The 18,138-nt window shown below is 45.1% G+C and overlaps 2 protein-coding genes across 2 annotated transcripts; one reads left to right on the top strand and one right to left on the bottom strand.

Annotated features, from left to right (window-relative positions):
• The first annotated feature begins 28 nt into the window (after positions 1–28).
• Positions 29–13,249, top strand: VDAC2 (voltage dependent anion channel 2). Its single transcript, XM_077778668.1, has 11 exons — positions 29–148; positions 192–281; positions 479–533; positions 1,618–1,686; positions 2,515–2,564; positions 6,526–6,678; positions 6,772–6,824; positions 7,424–7,651; positions 8,992–9,142; positions 11,261–11,318; positions 12,487–13,249. The coding sequence occupies exons 3-11, from the start codon at positions 503–505 to the stop codon at positions 12,576–12,578; spliced, it is 885 nt and encodes a 294-aa protein (XP_077634794.1). The 5' UTR covers positions 29–148; positions 192–281; positions 479–502; the 3' UTR covers positions 12,579–13,249.
• Positions 13,250–15,586: 2,337 nt separating this feature from the next.
• On the bottom strand, positions 15,587–17,688 carry COMTD1 (catechol-O-methyltransferase domain containing 1). The gene is made up of 7 exons (XM_077778666.1): positions 17,498–17,688; positions 17,204–17,331; positions 16,840–16,945; positions 16,632–16,750; positions 16,473–16,527; positions 16,065–16,198; positions 15,587–15,837 (listed from the first exon to the last, which is right to left on the bottom strand). The coding sequence occupies exons 1-7, from the start codon at positions 17,589–17,591 to the stop codon at positions 15,685–15,687; spliced, it is 789 nt and encodes a 262-aa protein (XP_077634792.1). The 5' UTR covers positions 17,592–17,688; the 3' UTR covers positions 15,587–15,684.
• Between the last annotated feature and the right edge of the window lie 450 nt (positions 17,689–18,138).

Below are 18,138 nucleotides of genomic sequence, written 5' to 3'. Positions count from 1 at the left end.
TTCCCCGCCCCCTCGCCTCTGGGGCTGCCCTCGTCGCTGCCTGACCCGAGGTCCAGCCGCCTCTGCCTTTCCGGACCCCGCCGACGGAGAGAGGCAGCCCACCCCGGGGGCGGGGGTGTCTTCGGTCCTCGTTGCCGTTCTGGAGCAGGTTGGAGTGGGCAGCGGGCGGCGTAGCNCCCCTCGCCCTCCAGCCGCGGTAGCTGCAGCGCGACCCTGAGCGAGCCGAGCGGCCTTAGCTGCAAGCGGAGCGGCGGCAGCGGACCCTCTCAGGAGACCACCAGGTAGGTCGCTCCCGCGTCTTAGCCGTGTAGGCCCCGATGGCCGAGCAGGACGCCTTAGCCAGACTTGGGGTCGGCCCTGGCTCCCTAAGATGGCCGCGCCGCCCCGCGGCTCTTCGCCTCTCTGTGTCTGAGACCCCCTTATGGCCCCTTGACCTGTCCCTGACCCCCACTGACCGCACTTCTTGTTCCTCCCGCAGATCGCCTCTTCCTGTGATCTCGCCATGGCGACCTACGGACAGAGCTGCGCGCGGCGTAAGTAGAGCAGAGATGTCTGCGGGATGGGGCGGGGTTGGCCGGGAGTCGAACCCTGTCCACCGGAAAACCGCAAACTTCTTTTTCCTAATCTTCCCAAGGACCTGGAAACGCGCTGCTTTCGGTAGCCTTTCCACCGTCTGACCGCCCCGAGTGCTCTGCGGAGGGGCTGGGCTGCGGGATTTCAGATAGAGGGACTAGGTCAGAGGAGTTGGTCTCTGGACGCATTCACCTTAAGCTCTTGGACGTGCCTTTGACGAACTCGAAAGCAAAAAGTTATTAAGTGTTGGATTCAGCCTTTGGAGGATTGGGTCAGTCACTTTTTTAGAGGAAGTAGTAACCCCCTGGTGAGAGCACAAGGTCATTACACGTGCTCCTAAGGGCGTCGACGCGCTCCGTAGAATGAATGAGCTGGTGTAACCACCACAGATTGCTTGTCCTTAAGCCGCATAACATTGGCCAAGGACTTGAGTGCCATATTAATATGCTTAAAGTGCCAGTTGATAGTTGATGTAGACACTTGAGTGAGTCTTAGATTATCGTGGTTTTTTTCTGAGTTCTGTTACTTAAATTACTAACGTGTTAATTACCTTTCTCTTCCCACTCCAGAATATTGGTTTTGAACTCATTGAGCATACTAAGAGGTCTATTATGGAAGAGGGCCTTGTCTTAGGTTTTGATTTTTATATCCTTTGGTTAAATCAGCCATTCCAGTGAATTTTGGCAGAGCTATCTGTGTGTATAGATATGTTTATGTGTATGTGTTTGGTTCTTTGTACCTTTTGGGTCCTAAAGAGGTGAGGTTGTAGATAACGTGTAAATTTAGGTATGGAAAGTCTGTTTTTTCTGTTTTGGAAGGAATTTCCCAAGTTTGTATAGCCCCTTACTGTGGTTATTCATTTTAGAAATAAAACTTGATTGGTGATACTTCTTTCGTGGGTCATTAGAATACATACAGTTTTAGTGTAGCTCTTGGTAGTATCGAAAACATCTTCAATTTAAAGATAGCAGTGGGTGATAATCTAGTTCCTGGACAGAAAGTGGGAGAACAGGAAGTTAACACTGTAATGTTTCTTCCCACCAGCAATGTGTATTCCTCCATCATATGCTGACCTTGGCAAAGCTGCCAGAGATATTTTCAACAAAGGATTTGGTAAGATTTTTTTTTTTTCCTTTCTTTTCTTTCTCTTTTTTTTTCTTCCAGATCAGAAGTGAAAATGTTTGGATTGCTTGGGGAAGTTAATTTTTTTTTCAAGTTGTAAATATCTGCTGTATTAGTTTATTAGATACATTTTAGATAAAATTTCTGTTAAAATGGTAATTATCCACATCTTTCTTCACCCCAGTTTGTAGTTCATGGATTTTACCTGTAAGAAAAAAACAGCTGTGCTTTCATTTCCCTTCAGATACAGCTTAGGTCTTGGTTGACTAGAATTATGATGTTTAAACTGTTTTTGCTTTGGCAGTGGTTATTCCTAATGGGTTATGGATTTTTCAATTGAATTTGGGTTTTCTTCTTGAAGATTTTGTTCCACATACACCCCGTCTACTTTAGATTATTTCTCTAGTTATTTAGTGGATTAATCCCAAAGGAAGATCTCTCTTTGGGATAATTGTTCTAAATGTCTGCATTATAATAAACTATTGGTTATTCCGAGACTTAAGTTAATTTTCTGTTCTGATGTTTATGTTTTAAAATGGTTTGAAAGCCTTTTTTTTTGGTGTCAAATATACATCAAAACACTAGGCAAAAAACAAAACAAAAAAGAACACTAGGCAAAGCTGCACAGAGATGTTCTGTGCTATAAATGTTAGTTTACATAGAGTAATTAAACATTTTTTCATTTAAACGTATCAACCTACATTTTTATGCCCTTCTGAATATATGAAGTTTTTGTTTTTGTTTTATGTGTTTTCAGCTATTGGTAATGCATTTTTATAGAGAATAATCATTTTGTTATCTTTTGCTCTCTACTTGAAGGTTTTGGGTTGGTGAAACTGGATGTGAAAACAAAGTCATGCAGTGGTGTGGTGAGTGTTAGATGTCTAATAAATTCTGATGAGCCTTTAAAAAATTTTTAAAATATTTTAAAGTGTTTATCCATTTTTTTTAGTTTTTTTTTTTTTTTTAAATTTTTATTTATTTCTAGGAGAGAGAGAGATAGACAGCGTGAACAAGGGTGGGTCAGAGAGAGAGGGAGACACAGACTCTGAAACAGGCTCCAGGCTCTGAGCTGGCTGTCAGCACAGAGCCCGACGCGGGGCTCGAACCCACGAACCGCGAGATCAGGACCTAAGCGAAAGTCGGACACTTAACCGACTAAGCCACCCAGGCGCCCCAATGTGTTTATCCATTTTTGAGAGAGAGAGAGAGAACGTGAAAGAGTGGGAAAGGAACAGAGAGAAGGGGAGACATAGAATCTGAAACGGGCTCCAGGCTCTGAGCTGTCAGCACGGAGCCTGATGCGGGGCTCGAACCCATGAACTGCGAGATCATGACCTGAGCCGAAGTCGGACTTCCAACTGACTGAGCCACTCTGGCACCGCTAAATAATTTCTTAATCTGTAAAATAGTCACCACGGAAAGATGTCTACTCATTTTATTTTGAAGAAGAGGCGGAAGTTAATTTTGTTTTAAGGGATTTGCATGAAACTTGATTTGCTTGGTCTTTGGATATGATTTCTGATTTTCAGGTGGTCTTTTGCCATATTACTGTGTATGCACAAGAAACTCCGGTTATTTGGGACTGTTTACTCAGTGAGATTACAAGCTTGAAGGCAGGGAACCTATTAATACTTTTTTGTAATACCTTTTATGCTTATTAAAAGTACTATGAGTTTTTGGGCATAAAAATAGTGAGTAACTTAATTTGAGTGTACTGATCAATTATATAAAGGGAATATACTAGCAGCCTTCTCTCTGGAAGATTTCTATGTGTATTTTTTGAATTTTGAGTCCTGATTTGAGTATTTTTAAAGAAGTTAATATTTTGGTATTTGGATGTCTTGATTCTGCCTAACCCCCTCAAAGAAAGTAAAATAAAATTAAACTTTGTGGAATATTTTTTTCTTCCACAGAAAGTTTTTGTTTTGAGGGATTTTTTTTCAGTTTTTTAAAAAAAATTTTTTACGTTTTTATTTAATTTTGAGAGACAGAGAGCGAGTAGGGGAGGGGCAGAGAGAGAGAGGGAGTGAGACACAGAATCTGAAGCAGGTTCCAGGCTCTGAGTTGTCAGCACAGAGCCCAAAGCAGGGCTTGAACCCACAGACTGTGAGATTATGACCTGAGCCGAAGTTGGATGCTTAACCGACTGAGCCACCCAGGCACCCCTTTTTTTCAATGTTTGTTTATTTGTTTGAGAGAGAGTGTAGGCATGTGCATGAACAAGGGAGGGGTAGAGAGAATCCCAGGCAGGCTCCACACTGCTCCAGTGCAGGGCTTGAGCTCTGCGAGACCCTAACCTGAACAGAAACCAAGAGTCAGATGCTTAATCAACTGGACCACCCAGGCGCTGCCCTGTTTTGAGATTGCTTTGGGGATGGTTATTTGTGTGAATGTTGAATATTAACTGGTTATTTTGATAAATTCTTGCTGTAATTGTTAACTTCCTTAGTACATATATAACTGATATTTATTAAATTTTATCATGTTGTAGTTTCTTAATGCACAGACTTGGATTTCTGGGATTTTATATTGGTCACATCTGTCATTTGGCTTCTGTGGTCTGGAAGGAAGCCTGAGTATTAACTGGTTGTGCAGCTTACCTGCTCAGAGTAACAGTACAGAGAAGGGACTTAGAGTTTGTTTTTCTGTTCCCACTCTTAACCTCTTGAGGTCCCTTATAAACACTTGCTGTTCACTTGTGGAGTCACAGAAGCCTTCTGAGAAAAAGGAAGACTTGGTCCTTAACGTTTAAAGAGCTTATTTCTTTCTCATTGGAGAGACTAAGTAAACTTTGAGCTGGAGAACAACCAGGGAAGTATATCTAGCACTAGATTGATTAATCAAAATCTTCGTTGGAGAGAAAAGGCTTTTTGTGAACAGGGGTTAAGAAAGGCTTTGTGGAATTTGGTGTAATATCATGAAGGATGTATATGAGTTGGATTCCATGCAGTATGTTTTGTTTCCTTAATGTATAACTCAATGTGGTACTGGTCTTGTAGTATGTACCTGGTCCCAAATAAGTCCCATTAATAATAGCTTGTTCTGTTTTCTCACCTAAACTGTAGTGATGTCCAGTTTGCTCCAGAATGTAGAAGCCTTAAGTGTTTGGTGATGGAGTGAAAGTGTAAACTCGACCAGTGATGTCATCTGGTCCAATTCTGGTCCCACATGGTGATCTTGATTCTTGTGTCTTGAGGATTGCTTGGGTATATATAGGCTGACTCATAATCTATAGGCTGATGGATGGGAGTGGGTGGAGCCTCAAGAGTCATTAATCTTTGTCACTCAGGATTAAAAATCGTTACTTCTATACATTACCCGTTCCAAGTATCTGTTAGAAGAACATGCTCCGTATGTATTGTTTCAATAATGCTTTCCTTTTGTGTAGAGCACAGGAAAATGCAAAGCTTTCACAGTGCCAGTCCAATTTACTCCTCCATAGGTAGATTTTGTTATTACAATTCAGGAAATTGAGACCCAGAAAAGTTAAGCATCTTCCTCAGTGTTACCCATTTACTAAATGACAGCCAGAGCTGGATGCCAGGACTGTCTTAATTTTACATCCAGCATTTTTTCCTAACAGTCTAGTGCTTTATAGTATGGGCACTGAGTCCTTGATTTGAAATTCTTCTTAAAGCACCTTATGTCAGGAGATTGTCTCACTGCAGAGCAGTAGTTACACAAATGTTCTGTGTTCTAAGTGAGGGATGATTGGCCTTTTCTTCCACTGATAAATTTTTGATATTTTCTCACTCTCGCAGGCATCACAGTTTCAGGTTCAGGTCTCTTTATTAGTTAGATCAGCTGTCTTTTGACTTGGCTCTCTATTGGCCAAAGTGTGTAGCCATCATTAGCAGATAAATTGTGAATCAGAATCCTCAGTGAGTATTTTAATATTTTAACTTGGAAGTTTGCCTGTCTGTTTAATAAGCTTTGAAAGATTATCAAGTTTTTGGATTTTCTTTAGCAGATTTTAAATTTCAATAAGCTCTCCATATTATGCCTACATTTCCATTTGGTGTACAATTAGGGATTGGCAAGTTGTATTTGCTGCAAACATAAGATTATATGATGTACTTCAAATTGATGTCTGTATTGGTTTTTTCCTACTGATATTCTCTATTATACATAATATAGTTTACATTGTGCATGATAAAACCAGTTGTAGAGTAAACCTCTTGTAATTCCCCTTTCCTACTTTGTTTCTTTTTTAATGAGTATGTGAAAGATTGAAGGTATGAAACCTGGTGAAAACTCTTCATCTCAGAAAAATAGAATATTGGGGTTACCAAAGATGTTAAATCTTTTCTCATGGCGTGAATTCCTACAGTGGGGTGCTTTCTCTTTTAGGAATTTGCAGCAAACATGTCCTGATAGTGTGTGTCATTATAAATGCACATTTTAGTGATGGGGGCAGTCTGTGATTAACCATACTGACCTTTGTGGTGTTTTAAGATCAGGCAGGAAACAGTAACAAAACATTCATTCCTCCCCTACCACCTTACCTGATTTTTGAATTCCAAATAAAATCACCTTAGTGGAAGTTTCCTTAAAAGGTGTACAGTTTGTTGTTCATTTGAGAATTAGACACAGGTTAACTTGTGATTGATTGGTTGGAAATGTCTGGTGTAAGTAAGGTGGCAGTTAGTAACTGTCAGGCTAATTTGTTCTTGTATGTACTCACAGTAGCAGAGGATAGGAATATTTAGGAAACTAGAAAGACAGGATTAGTGAAGTTAACTGTGTTTTAGTGGGTTCTTGTGTAAGTTAGGCAGTGATTGTTCTAGGTTTCCAAGAAAGTTCATGAAGTCATTATTGTCTTACTAGGAATTTTCAACATCTGGTTCATCTAACACAGACACTGGTAAAGTTACTGGAACCTTGGAGACCAAATATAAATGGTGTGAGTATGGTCTGACTTTCACAGAAAAATGGAACACTGATAACACTCTGGGAACAGAAATTGCAATTGAAGACCAGGTAACATTTTGAACATGTGTTTTAGTATTAATTAATTTTTGTAATTCAAAAACGAAATAATGATGAAAACAAATTCTTTTCCTTTCAAAATAGATTTGTCAAGGTTTGAAACTGACATTTGATACTACCTTTTCACCAAACACGGGGTAAGCATGGACAGACATTTTTATCTGCTTTAAATTTTATTTTTATTTTTAAATAGTCTCTACACCCAATGTGGAGCTTCAGCTCACAACCCTGAGATCAAGTCACATGCTCTATCGACTGAACCAGCCAGGTGTCCCTTTATCTGCTTTAAATTTAAAAGTATTTCTGTATATTTAGGAAAAGATGCACATTTACTGTTTGTTTAGCTTTCTTAACTGCTTTGTGGTGAATTTCTGTTTTTGCCTGTAGAAGATGATGTGTATTATGGTCACTGTTGTTGGCTTCCCTTCACATATTTGCCTCTTTTCATTGTGGACAAACTTGAGTAATTAACATGTTTCTAATAGGCTTTTTTGACTGATTGCCAGTCCTGCAAAAAGCAGTCTTCTGATTGCTGGTGGTAGAAGTCATACCTCCATGTGCCCTTGTTTTTTAGCTCACTGAGCTATATTTGCTTTACCTCTTAGGGTTATCTTGCTACTTGCTACTCCCCAGTTATACTGTGGGTCATAAATCTCTTTAGTGCTCTCTGTGAGAAGTTAGGTATGTAAATCTTTCCTACTGTCATCAGTTTTAAGTTAGTTTGTTCTTTTTCCAGAAAGAAAAGTGGTAAAATCAAGTCTTCTTACAAGAGGGAGTGTATAAACCTTGGTTGTGATGTTGACTTTGACTTTGCTGGACCTGCAATCCATGGTTCAGCTGTCTTCGGTTATGAGGGTTGGCTTGCTGGATACCAGATGACCTTTGACAGTGCCAAATCAAAGCTGACAAGAAATAACTTTGCAGTGGGCTACAGGACTGGGGACTTCCAGCTACACACTAATGTGTGAGTATTTCTTTTGTGGGATAACGGACATAGGACCTGGGGATGATGTTGATGTCACGTGTCAGTTCTTATGAATCCAGGTACAATCTAAAGGATTTCTCTTCAAAAAAAAAAGAAAGAAAAAATATCTGCCTTTAAAAAAACTTTTTTAATTTCTTTCTTTATTTTGAGTGTGTACATGTGTGTGGGGGAGGGTAAGAGAGAGAAGGAGAGAGAATCCCAAGCAGGTTCCATGCTGTCAGCTCACAGCCCAAGTAGGGGCTCAAACTCACAAACTGTGAGATCATGACCTGAGCTGAAATCAAGAGTCGGATGCTTAACCGACTGAGCCACCCAGGTGCCCCTAAAGGGTTTCTCTTACACAAAAAGATCATCCTTGGACATTTCTGGGTGCCCCAGAAGTGTATAGTAAAAAATGTTAGTCTGACTTTTGTTGCCGAGAGAGTAAATGTTTATTTTATATGAGGTTTGATATACTTTGGATTTTTAGAAAAGGCTAAGATGTTGCCAGATTACCAGTATGTTCCTTTGCCTTGTCTGTGATATGTGAGGTTCTGAGTTGGTAGGATTCCCTAAAATGTATGGTGTTTTTACCTAACCCAAAATAGATGTATATGTGGAAAGAACTTAAGGATTTTTCTTCCTTATGAAAACCATGGATTATTGAGTAACAGAAGTACAAAGAAGAAAACCAGAAATGTCTCATAATCCTAATATCTAGATGTATAATTTTTGTTACCTGTTAATGTTAGGGAATTTTCTCTTTTTATATGTAAATAAAAAAATACATATCAGAAAGGCTGGTTTATAATCCTTCCCCTACTACCCTAATACATTTTGATAATTTTCCTGGAACATTATGTATTTAAAAAAATTTTTTTTTAACATTTTACTTATTTCTGAGAGAGAGAGACAGTGTGAGCAGGGGAGGGTCAGAGAGAAAAGGAGACACAGAATCTTAAACAGGCTCTAGGCTCTGAGCTAGCTGTCAGCACAGAGCCCGACGTAAGGCTCGAACCCACGCACTGTGAGATCATGACCTGAGCTGAAGTCGGACGCTTAACCAACTGAGCTGCCCAGGCGCCCCTATAATATTATCTATTATACAACAGGATTGTTAGTGGTTGTGTGGGAATTCTGAATGATTTATCATGATTTGTATGACCTTACTTTGGGGCATAGATTGGGATAAAGACCTTTTAAAACTTCATGTTTTCAGTGGAATCCTAGAGACCTGTGTGAGCAGTGCTTTTTGTTTAACTATAATGCTACAATATCAGTTTAGTGCCACAGACATTACATTGTCTGTTTCAGATTTACTAATTTAAAATATCTTACAGCAATGATGGGACAGAATTTGGAGGATCAATTTATCAGAAAGTATGTGAAGATCTTGACACTTCAGTAAACCTTGCTTGGACATCGGGTACCAACTGCACTCGCTTTGGCATTGCAGCCAAATATCAGTTGGACCCCACCGCGTCCATTTCTGTGAGTACCCCTGTGGGCTTAGAGTGGGCTCTTTGCTTGTGGGAATTCATCTTTGGGCAGATTGAATTGTATTGAAAGTTTGAACTGTGGTTCACACACAATCCCTAGTTTACTCCTGGATTGGAATTAGAATTTGTAGTGCTGGATTTTCTGTGGAGACAGTGTTACAGTTTTGTTACCAGGTCACAGGAGTTTGTTTAACCTCAAAAGCTGCTCAATTAGTGCGGATAATAACCCTGAGCTCCAAGCCTGTCTGAGCTCAGGGAAGCCAGTGTTTTGGGCCCAGGCCAGGAGTAATAATAGCATTTTAATTGTTACTTTGTCTTTCTGTAGGGAATAATAGTACTATGTTAGTTTGACTTTGTCTTTATGGTTAACAAAATATCTTTAGATTTGATCTTCAGGGTCTGTGGTACAAGTGCCATTTTGCAGGTGGAGGTCCCATAGCTTGGAGAGAAAAAACTTTGATCACTGCTAGGTCTAGAGCAGAGGGGGTGGAACCAGGATTGGACTTGCACATCTTTTGGTTTCCCTCCTATCTAGGGTGACCATCTGGCTCATCCTGCCTTTCCTGGGAGTATGCCAGTTTTAGCATAAAGGTCCTGCATCCCAGTGGCACCTGGGTGGCTCAGTTGGCTAAGCCTCCGCTTGTGCTCTCTCTCTCTAAAAATAATAAACTCCCTTCCACCTGTTGTTGGTTAGTTGGGGTGGATGGCCACCCTAGTCCTGTTCTTAGGCTTTTTTTTTTAATGTTTGTTTTCGAGAGAGAGACAGACAGCGTGAGGAGGGGGATGGGCAGAGAGAGGGAGACACAGAATTGGAAGCAGGCTCCAGGCTCTGAGCTGTCTGCAAAGAGCCTGGTGCAGGGTTCGAACCCACAAACCAATGAGATCATGGCCTGAGCCGAAGTTGGATGCCCAAGTGACTGAGGCACCCAGTGGCCCCAGTTTTTCACTATTCTTTCAGTCATAGTGGGCTTAGGGTAAAAGGGAGTGCGGTGTCCAATAGTGTAGAGGCAAGGCACTGGCTCTAGTTTCAGGCACATCAGCAGCTGTTATGTGTGTCAGTTGCTTACAGGTCAGGCACTGCCTGTACTGTATGTACTGGAAATGAAAGGAAGTTAAACCTTCCACCAGAGTTATTTATGTTACATAAGGTGATTTTCATTCCTGAGAACAATGTTTTGATAATTTAGGCAGTTAAGTTTTAGCCTCATTCTTATTTTAGGATAGCAGTTATAAGCAGAGAGAATAGCAGTTGTAAGCAGAGAGAATGAGGAACACCCAGAATGGTTTTCTCATTGGCCAGGCAGTGATTGATTTATTTTTTCCTTCTCTGTTTCCATTCACACTGTAGCAGTAATAACCTTAGGATTCACACAGCACACTATTCTCTGGTAGCTGCATTGCTCTTCTCGTCAAACGTATGTCTGTGGCACCATCAGATTTAATGCCAGCTGATGGAGCATTCTTATAGTCTAAAATGGGAAGGCAACTTTGGACTGTGTGCCATTGAGTGACTCTTGGGCATTAGTTTGGAAATGTATCTCACGTTTCTAGTGCTGCTGTGCCCTCACTCCAGCATCTCCCTGAAGTATTGCCTGTCAGAGTTTCATGGTTTACTTCTATTCTAAAATAGTAGAAACTTGCCTCCAATTTTGTCTGAGGCTCTTCATTTGTTGGGCACAAAATAGTCACTAGTGGGGCATTTCATTGGTGGCTTGTGAGGACTTGGCTGTAGTGCCGAGTGAACGTAAATGCCGTTTATGTGACTTCTGCTTGTCGGTACATTATTTCTGTCTCTGAACTGGACTGTTTTGATGTTACACATTACAAGAGTGTAGACATCAAATAATTTCCAAATCTCTCTTGATCCCAGAGATTGTCACCTTTTTACAACCAAGAAAATTGTGTCCTACTGACAATTTGACTTTGAGTTTAATGGATAAGAATTAAGTGGCACCTGGCTCTTGTTTGGCTTACTAACTATATTAAATTTTATTATTTTACATGTGAATAAAAAAGAACACTTTCTAATTGCATGATAGGGAAACATGCAGGGGCCTTGTCTCTCCATTAGAAAAGTTTTCTTTACATGTTTTTTTGTATTTTATTTTAGGCAAAAGTCAACAACTCTAGTTTAATTGGAGTGGGCTATACTCAGACTCTGAGGCCTGGTAAGTGTTCTTAATAAGTAGGATTTTTCTGATGGTGTTTTAAAAATTCTTTTTTATTTCTCAGCTTCTTAGTAATCCTTTCAAAAAAAAAAGTACAATGAACATGTTTTATCTTTTGTCACAATTTTTTTTATTCCTTTTTTTTTTTTTCCCTTTGCTGGGCTGTTTGGAAGTCGCAGTTGTCCTGACACCTAAATGGTTCAGCATGCATCTACTCAGAATAAGAACATTCTGCTCTCCTGCATAGCTCATTGCTTTCATTGTTTGGTCTCTGCAGTCTGATATACTTTATGTACTATTTTGAGCTTTGCTATGTTTTCTAGAGCAGTATTTACCAAATTTCAGTGTGCATGAATCACCCAGGAACTTGTCAAAAAATGCAGATTCTGAGCTCATAGATCTGTAATGAAGAGTTCTGTCTTCCTTACAAGCTCTTGTGTGATGTCAGTGTTACTGGTTCTTGGACCACATTGCAATACCAGGTTCTAAAGCACTTGGAACCCCCCAACCTTGAAATAGGGTTTTTCCGCCAGACTTTATTCTGGCCTTTTTGAAACCTAAAGGAAAGAATGGTATGAAGAACACCCATATGCCCTTAGCCACATTCACCAGTTAACATTTACCACATTTGTTTTCTCTGTTCATGTCTGCATACATAATCCTTCCCCCCACCACGTACCCTTAAGAATCATTTAAATGTTTTGCAGATATGTGGACACACCAGCCCTAACATGCATATCCTGCAATTAAGACATTTTTCTTCATAACTACAATACCACTGTCACAGCTAAGGAAATTAACATTAGTTTAGCAATACAATAATATGTAGTCTCTATTCTGTTTCCCCCACTTGTCAATTGTAGTTTTCCTTTCCAGGGTCCAATTATGATTTTCTTTTAGTCTGGACAGTGTATTGAATGTTATTATTTTCTAGAGCATTTGGAACTTTATTAATAACATTTTTATGCTCTGTGACTTCATCTCTTAACCCTAGAATGGGGTTTCTGAATTCTCTCTGGTATCTCTGATACTCCCAAGTGCCCTCTGGTGGCTGACACTAGTCGGTCATCTGACAGGCTGAGGAAGGACAGGCTGTGGGGGGATTATTAAAGACCGCAGACTCTTGAGGTGTATCAGACAAGTCACGGTTGCCTACTTTTGTTTACAGGTGTCAAGCTTACACTGTCTGCTCTGGTAGATGGGAAAAGCATTAATGCTGGAGGCCACAAACTTGGGCTTGCCCTGGAGTTGGAGGCTTAATCCAGCTGAAAGAAAGAAACCTCTGGGAACGGATATCAGAAGATTTGGCCTTAATATATTTCCAGTGTGACCAGCAGGCTTTTTTTCCCCCCAAGAAGGTGATCAAAACAAAGGATGATCTAAACAAGAGCTGTATTTTAAATATTTAGACAGTTACTTGTTAGCTGGTTTCTAGTTGAATCGGTTATCTCTAGTTACCAATGCTGCAGTCGTGCAGTCACCTATACATTATTTAAATGTATTTAACTGTTAAATGCGCTACCCACCAATAATGAAATAGACCTTTATGAAAACAGTGCAATTGTGTGCATGTTTGTTTTTATATTCCTATTAATATTGAAAATTGCCATTGAATGAGATGGATCAGTGGAAGCTTAAAGATGAGGTTAAAAAATTTTTGTTAAATTCAACCATCATTAGAGTTACTTTTGGTATCCCAGAACATTACAGATTATGAATAAAACAAATATACATAATTAATGACTCCAAGTATTTGCAGAGTTAAACATTTGCCAGCTAGGGTCAAATCTCCCTTGTATCTGGCTAGTACTTTATTTTTCTGGTGAGCATTTTGCTTTTTACCTAAATCTGTGCCATTAAGTCCTCTGTGTCCCTAAAATAACTCCATGAGCTTTTTGGACTACAATAAAATAAGAGGATATATGCCTTTATACCTTCAGTTTGTTAAGTTTGTCCAAAATCCCATTGGATCACTGTTGACCCCAGGAGAAATTGGAGACTAAGTGATGAAGAAAGGAAGAGGAAGGGATGGTGCTAAAGGTTAGCCACACACCACACCCGTGCAAACCGCTGCTGTGGACAACGAGCTAGGCCATAGGTGGGATGGGACGAGGCGTAGGCAAGTGGAGTTGAGGGGTCAGTAACCAGAGGAACTGAGAAGGGAATATGGGGGCCTTGGTCAGACGTCAGCCACTTCTTTCTAAGCAGACATTGACTGAGAGTTGGGCTTAAGTGTGTGAGACCAGGAGATCTGTTCACATTCAAACTACTAGATCCAATGTACCATTTGAAGCCTTGAGAGAGAACAGATAAGAAAATGTAGTACTTTGAGACTCATTACCCAAAAAGTGATACATGCTGAAAATTTCTAGGTCAGGATCTGATGAGAGATTAGAGCCCAAACAAGCTTTCCACATTGGGGCAATAAAAAGGCTCCTGGGGCACCTGGGTGGCTCAATCATTCAGGCATCTGACTCTTGATTTCAACTCAGGTCATGATCTCACGGTTGTGAGATTGAGCCCTGCGTTGGGATCTGTGCTCAGCGTGGGTTCTCAACCTCTGACCCTTTTGCCGTTTGTGCTCTGTCTCTCAAATAATTTTTAAAAAAGGGGGTCCTTCTGAATTCCCTGTTTGTCTTGAGGGACTGGCATAAATGGCCTCTATGAATAAGACGTGACTTAACGGCGGAAAGTTGGAATTAGAGCCAATTTGTTTGAGACGGGATCTGTTGGTAGGCAAAACAAACCGGAGAAGATGCCTACAAGTTAGGTGTCAAAACACCTCATGCCTTTGGGATCCGCAGGATAGGTGTGAAGTAGCCCGGCAGACCACTCTGAAACTGCTGGCAGTGCTTGGCGGGAAGGAACTGGTCATAGACCTGGTGACCCCTGAAGCCTCCTGGATGACCTGCTGCCCCTTAGTTAACTAGTGGCTTTACCTCCTGTTGTGTTTACCTGGCCCGGTACTCAGGACTGGGTGTGGCACAAGTGAGTTTGTCAAAGATCTATTTAAGAGTAAATCGGACCTGTTTATCCATGTGCATCCTCTGTAGGCTTTAAGTGTGGGAGAGGAGAGAAGGGTTCGTTCACACCCAGGACTCTGTGGGTTAAAATGCAAGGTATGTACCAGGAAGTTTAGGATGATGAAAGTTGCCTGTCGTGGACTCCTGGTTTTTAGTAGCCTTGAGCCTCAGCAGCACCCAGGACTAACCAAGTGGTGGCAGAACGTGACTGTCTTCTAGGTTGATGCCATTTCTGCGTGAGGCGTGTTAGTGGGAAGAACACTTCATCTGTGGCCTGGAGATACCTTCCTAGGGGACTGAGATTAGGGAGGTTTAGACGAGCGAAGTGAAGCGCCTGGCTCCCTCCACGTCAGCTTGTAGATGTTGGTGCTGGACAGCCTAACCTTAGCTTCATCTTCCTCTAGGGAATTTATTAACCACAACACTGATGGTCTCCTACCTGTTGGCCTNCCTGGCTCCCTCCACGTCAGCTTGTAGATGTTGGTGCTGGACAGCCTAACCTTAGCTTCATCTTCCTCGGGAATTTATTAACCACAACACTGATGGTCTCCTACCTGTTGGCCCGTCTGCCTCACACCTTTCTGGTCAGTGATCCCACTCAGTCCCTCACCTTCCTGGATCCAGGACCTCGGGGAGGACAGGATATATACTACAACCTTGCGGTCCTCAGCTCTAAGTCAAGTGGCCTGGTTTTCAGAAGTGATGTCCACTGGCCAGAGCCTCCACTGCAGAGGTGAGATCGGCCAGAGCCTCCACTGCAGAGGTGGGATCGAGCTGACAGTGCTGTGGAAACATGGGCAAATAGCAGAACTGGCATAACCTATGAAAGTACCCGGCCACAAACCTGGTCAGCTGTAGGGCCTGTTCCTGTTGTCAGACTCCGGTATGGTCCCCCAGCCAGTCCCAGCTACACCAAACAAGAGCGTCATTCACTTGACCCTCCTAGGAAGCTAAGTAGGAGGGAGACCAAGACAGGGCTTGACCCAGCACCCAGCCCTCAGATCCTGTGGAGTAGAGGCAAATCTGAGGAGCTGGGACCTCTGATCAACTGTATGTGGCCAATCAAGACTTTATATGCTAGAGGCTCCTACTCAGGCTTTAGCCCTGGTGCCAGGTGGCCCTCAGGACAGTGCCATGGAGGGTATGACGTCTATGACCTCAAGACTCCCTTTTGCTGAAGAACCTGCCAGTGCTGGGCCTTCCCTCCCTACCCCACTTTAGAGCCACGTCCGGAGGCTGAGAAGATCTTGTCCCAGGCCCCGCTTTATTGTCGAATTTGGAACTCCAGGTTGATGACTGGGGTTCCCAGGGCCCCTCACGTGAGGCCACGCTGGGGGCCGGCCCTAGATCTTGAAGGCTAAGGTGAGGCCGTCGCCCAGCGGCAGGAGGCTGATGTGGACCCTGGCGTCCCGCAGAATGCGCTCGTTCAGGTTTCGCACGCACTGGGCCGCGGTGTCCTGCGGTTGAGGCTGCAACACCTCTCCGCGCCACAGGACCTGCGAAGGGGCCGGGCATCACAGAGGGGCAGGGCCGAGGGGGAGGTGCCTAAGCAGGAGGCGGGGTGAGAGCTGGAGCCAGCGGACCCCAGCAGGGGGCAGCCTGGGTGCACTTGGCGGGGCCTTGTGACATGGGGCAGGGCATCGGGAGGAGCCAAGCGAAAGCACCTAGCCCGAGACCTAGCCCACCTAGCCCGGGAGGGCTCTCGGCCTAGTCTATCCCTTACGCTGAGGACCGCGAGGAGGCCTCCCGGGCGCAGCAGCTGCAGGCACCGCTCATAGTAGGCGGCGCAGTTCTCCTTGTCCGCGTCCACCACGGCCACGTCGAAGGTGCCGGCCTCGCCCGCGGCCAGGAGCTCGTCTTGTGAGGGAGGAGGGGGGCAGATGCCGCATGAGTCCGCAGCCCCAGTGGTCAGAGGCCCCTACCCGGGCCTGCCCAGGTGCTGTGACCATTCGGGGACTCTGGTCCGGAGGGGTGCCCTGCCACCCAGCATGCGGCCGCATAAGGGTGAAGTCAGGAAGCTGAGGGCCGGCACTGCCTCAAGCCCGCCCAGCAGACCTGGTCTCTAGCTCACACCCAGTCGTCCCGCTTAGAAAACGGTGCCAAGCGCGGCTCCTTCCACTCCGTTGCTCACCCAGGGTCTCCAGCGCGGGCTTCAACCGAAGGTCGATCTTGTGCTCCTCCTCAGCCTGTGGAAGGAGTGCGGTCAGAGCCAGCGGGTCCCTTCTCTTAGGGCTGGCAGTGGCCAGGCTGCAACGGCCTGATGAGGGCCTCCAATGCGCGGGACACTCACCTGCCTCCACAGCGGCCGCCCCAGCTCCGGAGCCTCCGGGTTCACTTCGCAGGTTACTACGCGCCCGGCTGGGGGCAGCGCCAAGGCCAACGCTAGCGCTGAGTAGCCTGTGAAAGTACCTGTGGGCAGGGACATGGACAGGCTCAGGCCCGAATGGGGGACGATCCTGGTGACTTCTGCTCCCTGCGATCCCAGCCGTGCTCCCTACCCAGGTCCAGCGCCTTCTTTGCCTTGATGAGTCGTGCCAGGTTGGCGAGAAGCTGGGCCTGCTCACAGGTCATCATGGAATCTCCCTGCGGCTGCTCCAGGGTCAGCTGTGTCGCGGTGGTGGAGGGGAGAGGGTCGCACCACCATTGCCAGTCACCCAGCTCCGCCCCGGGTTCACAACCCCCTCCAGGTGCGCGGCCGCGGGCGTGGCCTAGGGGGATAGGCCCTCAGGGAACGCCCGCCGCGCCGCGCCTGTAGTGTCCCGGAAGCCCCGAGAGCTCCGAGGCCCAGCCCAAGGTCACACAACCACGTGGGACCCGCTGGGTCCGAGCTGGGCGCCTGTTCCCGCCCGTAGCCCTGCTGACCAGCCGCAGGCTCCGCAGCGCCGGGTGCTCCCGCATGGAGCGGCTCAGCAGATACTGCCAGAGGGGGCTGTCTTCAGGGGGCAGCAGGCGTTTCTCTCGCCGGGATCGTCCCGGATAGTACCGTCTCCCTGCCGGGGGGGGAAGGGGGGGTGTCCTGGGTCAGGGCCTGGGACTCCGGGGAGCCAGGGCTGAGCTTCAGCCGCAGCCAGCCTCACGGAGTCACGGGCTCAGCTCCCGCACCTGCCCCGCCTGCGGGGGCTCTGCGGGAGGTGCCGCAGGCCCCGCCTTACTCACCCAGGAAGAGGCCGGTGGCGAAGGCGGCTCCCAGCGCGGCCGAGCCCAGGACCACCGCGGCGGGCACAGACAGCCGGGGTGCGGGCTGGATCATGATGCGGCCAGGAGGCAGCGACGTCCAGGTCACTTGGCTTGGACTCCTGCGCCCGCACTGGGACCCGCCTGCCTTCCAGTCTCCGCCTTGTCCCGGCACTTCCCGCCGAGCTGCGGTCTCGAACGCCATCTGGCGGCCGCACAGCTTTACTGCAAGCCCCTCTAGAGCGAGCCGAGCGCCATCTGGTGGCTGCAGTTGGAACTACGCCCGGGGAGGGAAGCAAGCCCTGCATCTGGGGTCTGGGTTTCCCATGCCCGTCCCTGAAGTTTACCGTTCTGAGTCAGGGAGGGAAATTTAAAAAAAAATTTTAAGTTTATTATTTATTTTGAGAGAGACAGAATGAGCGCGCACAAGCGGCGGAGGGGGAGAGAAGGGGAGACAGAGTCCCAGGCAGGCTCTGCTCCATCAATGCGGAACCGGATGTGGGGCTCGATCCCACAAACTGAGATCATGACCTGAGCTGAGATCAAGAGACATATGCTTAACTGACTGAGCTACCCAGGCGCTCCAGGGAGGGAAAATTTGATGCCCCTCCTGGGTATGCTGT

This window comes from Crocuta crocuta, unplaced genomic scaffold, assembly GCF_008692635.1.
Source record: "Crocuta crocuta isolate KB4526 unplaced genomic scaffold, BGI_CrCroc_1.0 scaffold167, whole genome shotgun sequence".
In the NCBI taxonomy this organism is placed as follows: Eukaryota; Metazoa; Chordata; class Mammalia; order Carnivora; family Hyaenidae; genus Crocuta; species Crocuta crocuta.
The sequence above is the reverse complement of the archived record's forward strand: the minus strand, read 5'-3'. Positions and strand labels throughout refer to the sequence as shown.

Excerpts from the sequence above, each read along its gene's own strand:
- VDAC2 (XM_077778668.1), top strand. The coding sequence starts at position 503 with ATGGCGACCTACGGACAGAGCTGCGCGCGGC. Across the intron at positions 1,687-2,514 it reads TATTTTCAACAAAGGATTTG|GTTTTGGGTTGGTGAAACTG; the intron begins GTAAGATTTTTT and ends CTCTACTTGAAG. Across the intron at positions 2,565-6,525 it reads CAAAGTCATGCAGTGGTGTG|GAATTTTCAACATCTGGTTC; the intron begins GTGAGTGTTAGA and ends TTGTCTTACTAG.
- COMTD1 (XM_077778666.1), bottom strand. The coding sequence starts at position 17,591 with ATGATCCAGCCCGCACCCCGGCTGTCTGTGCCCGCCGCGGTGGTCCTG. Across the intron at positions 16,751-16,839 it reads AAAGAAGGCGCTGGACCTGG|GTACTTTCACAGGCTACTCA; the intron begins GTAGGGAGCACG and ends CCCTGCCCACAG. Across the intron at positions 16,528-16,631 it reads GGCGGCCGCTGTGGAGGCAG|GCTGAGGAGGAGCACAAGAT; the intron begins GTGAGTGTCCCG and ends CTCCTTCCACAG.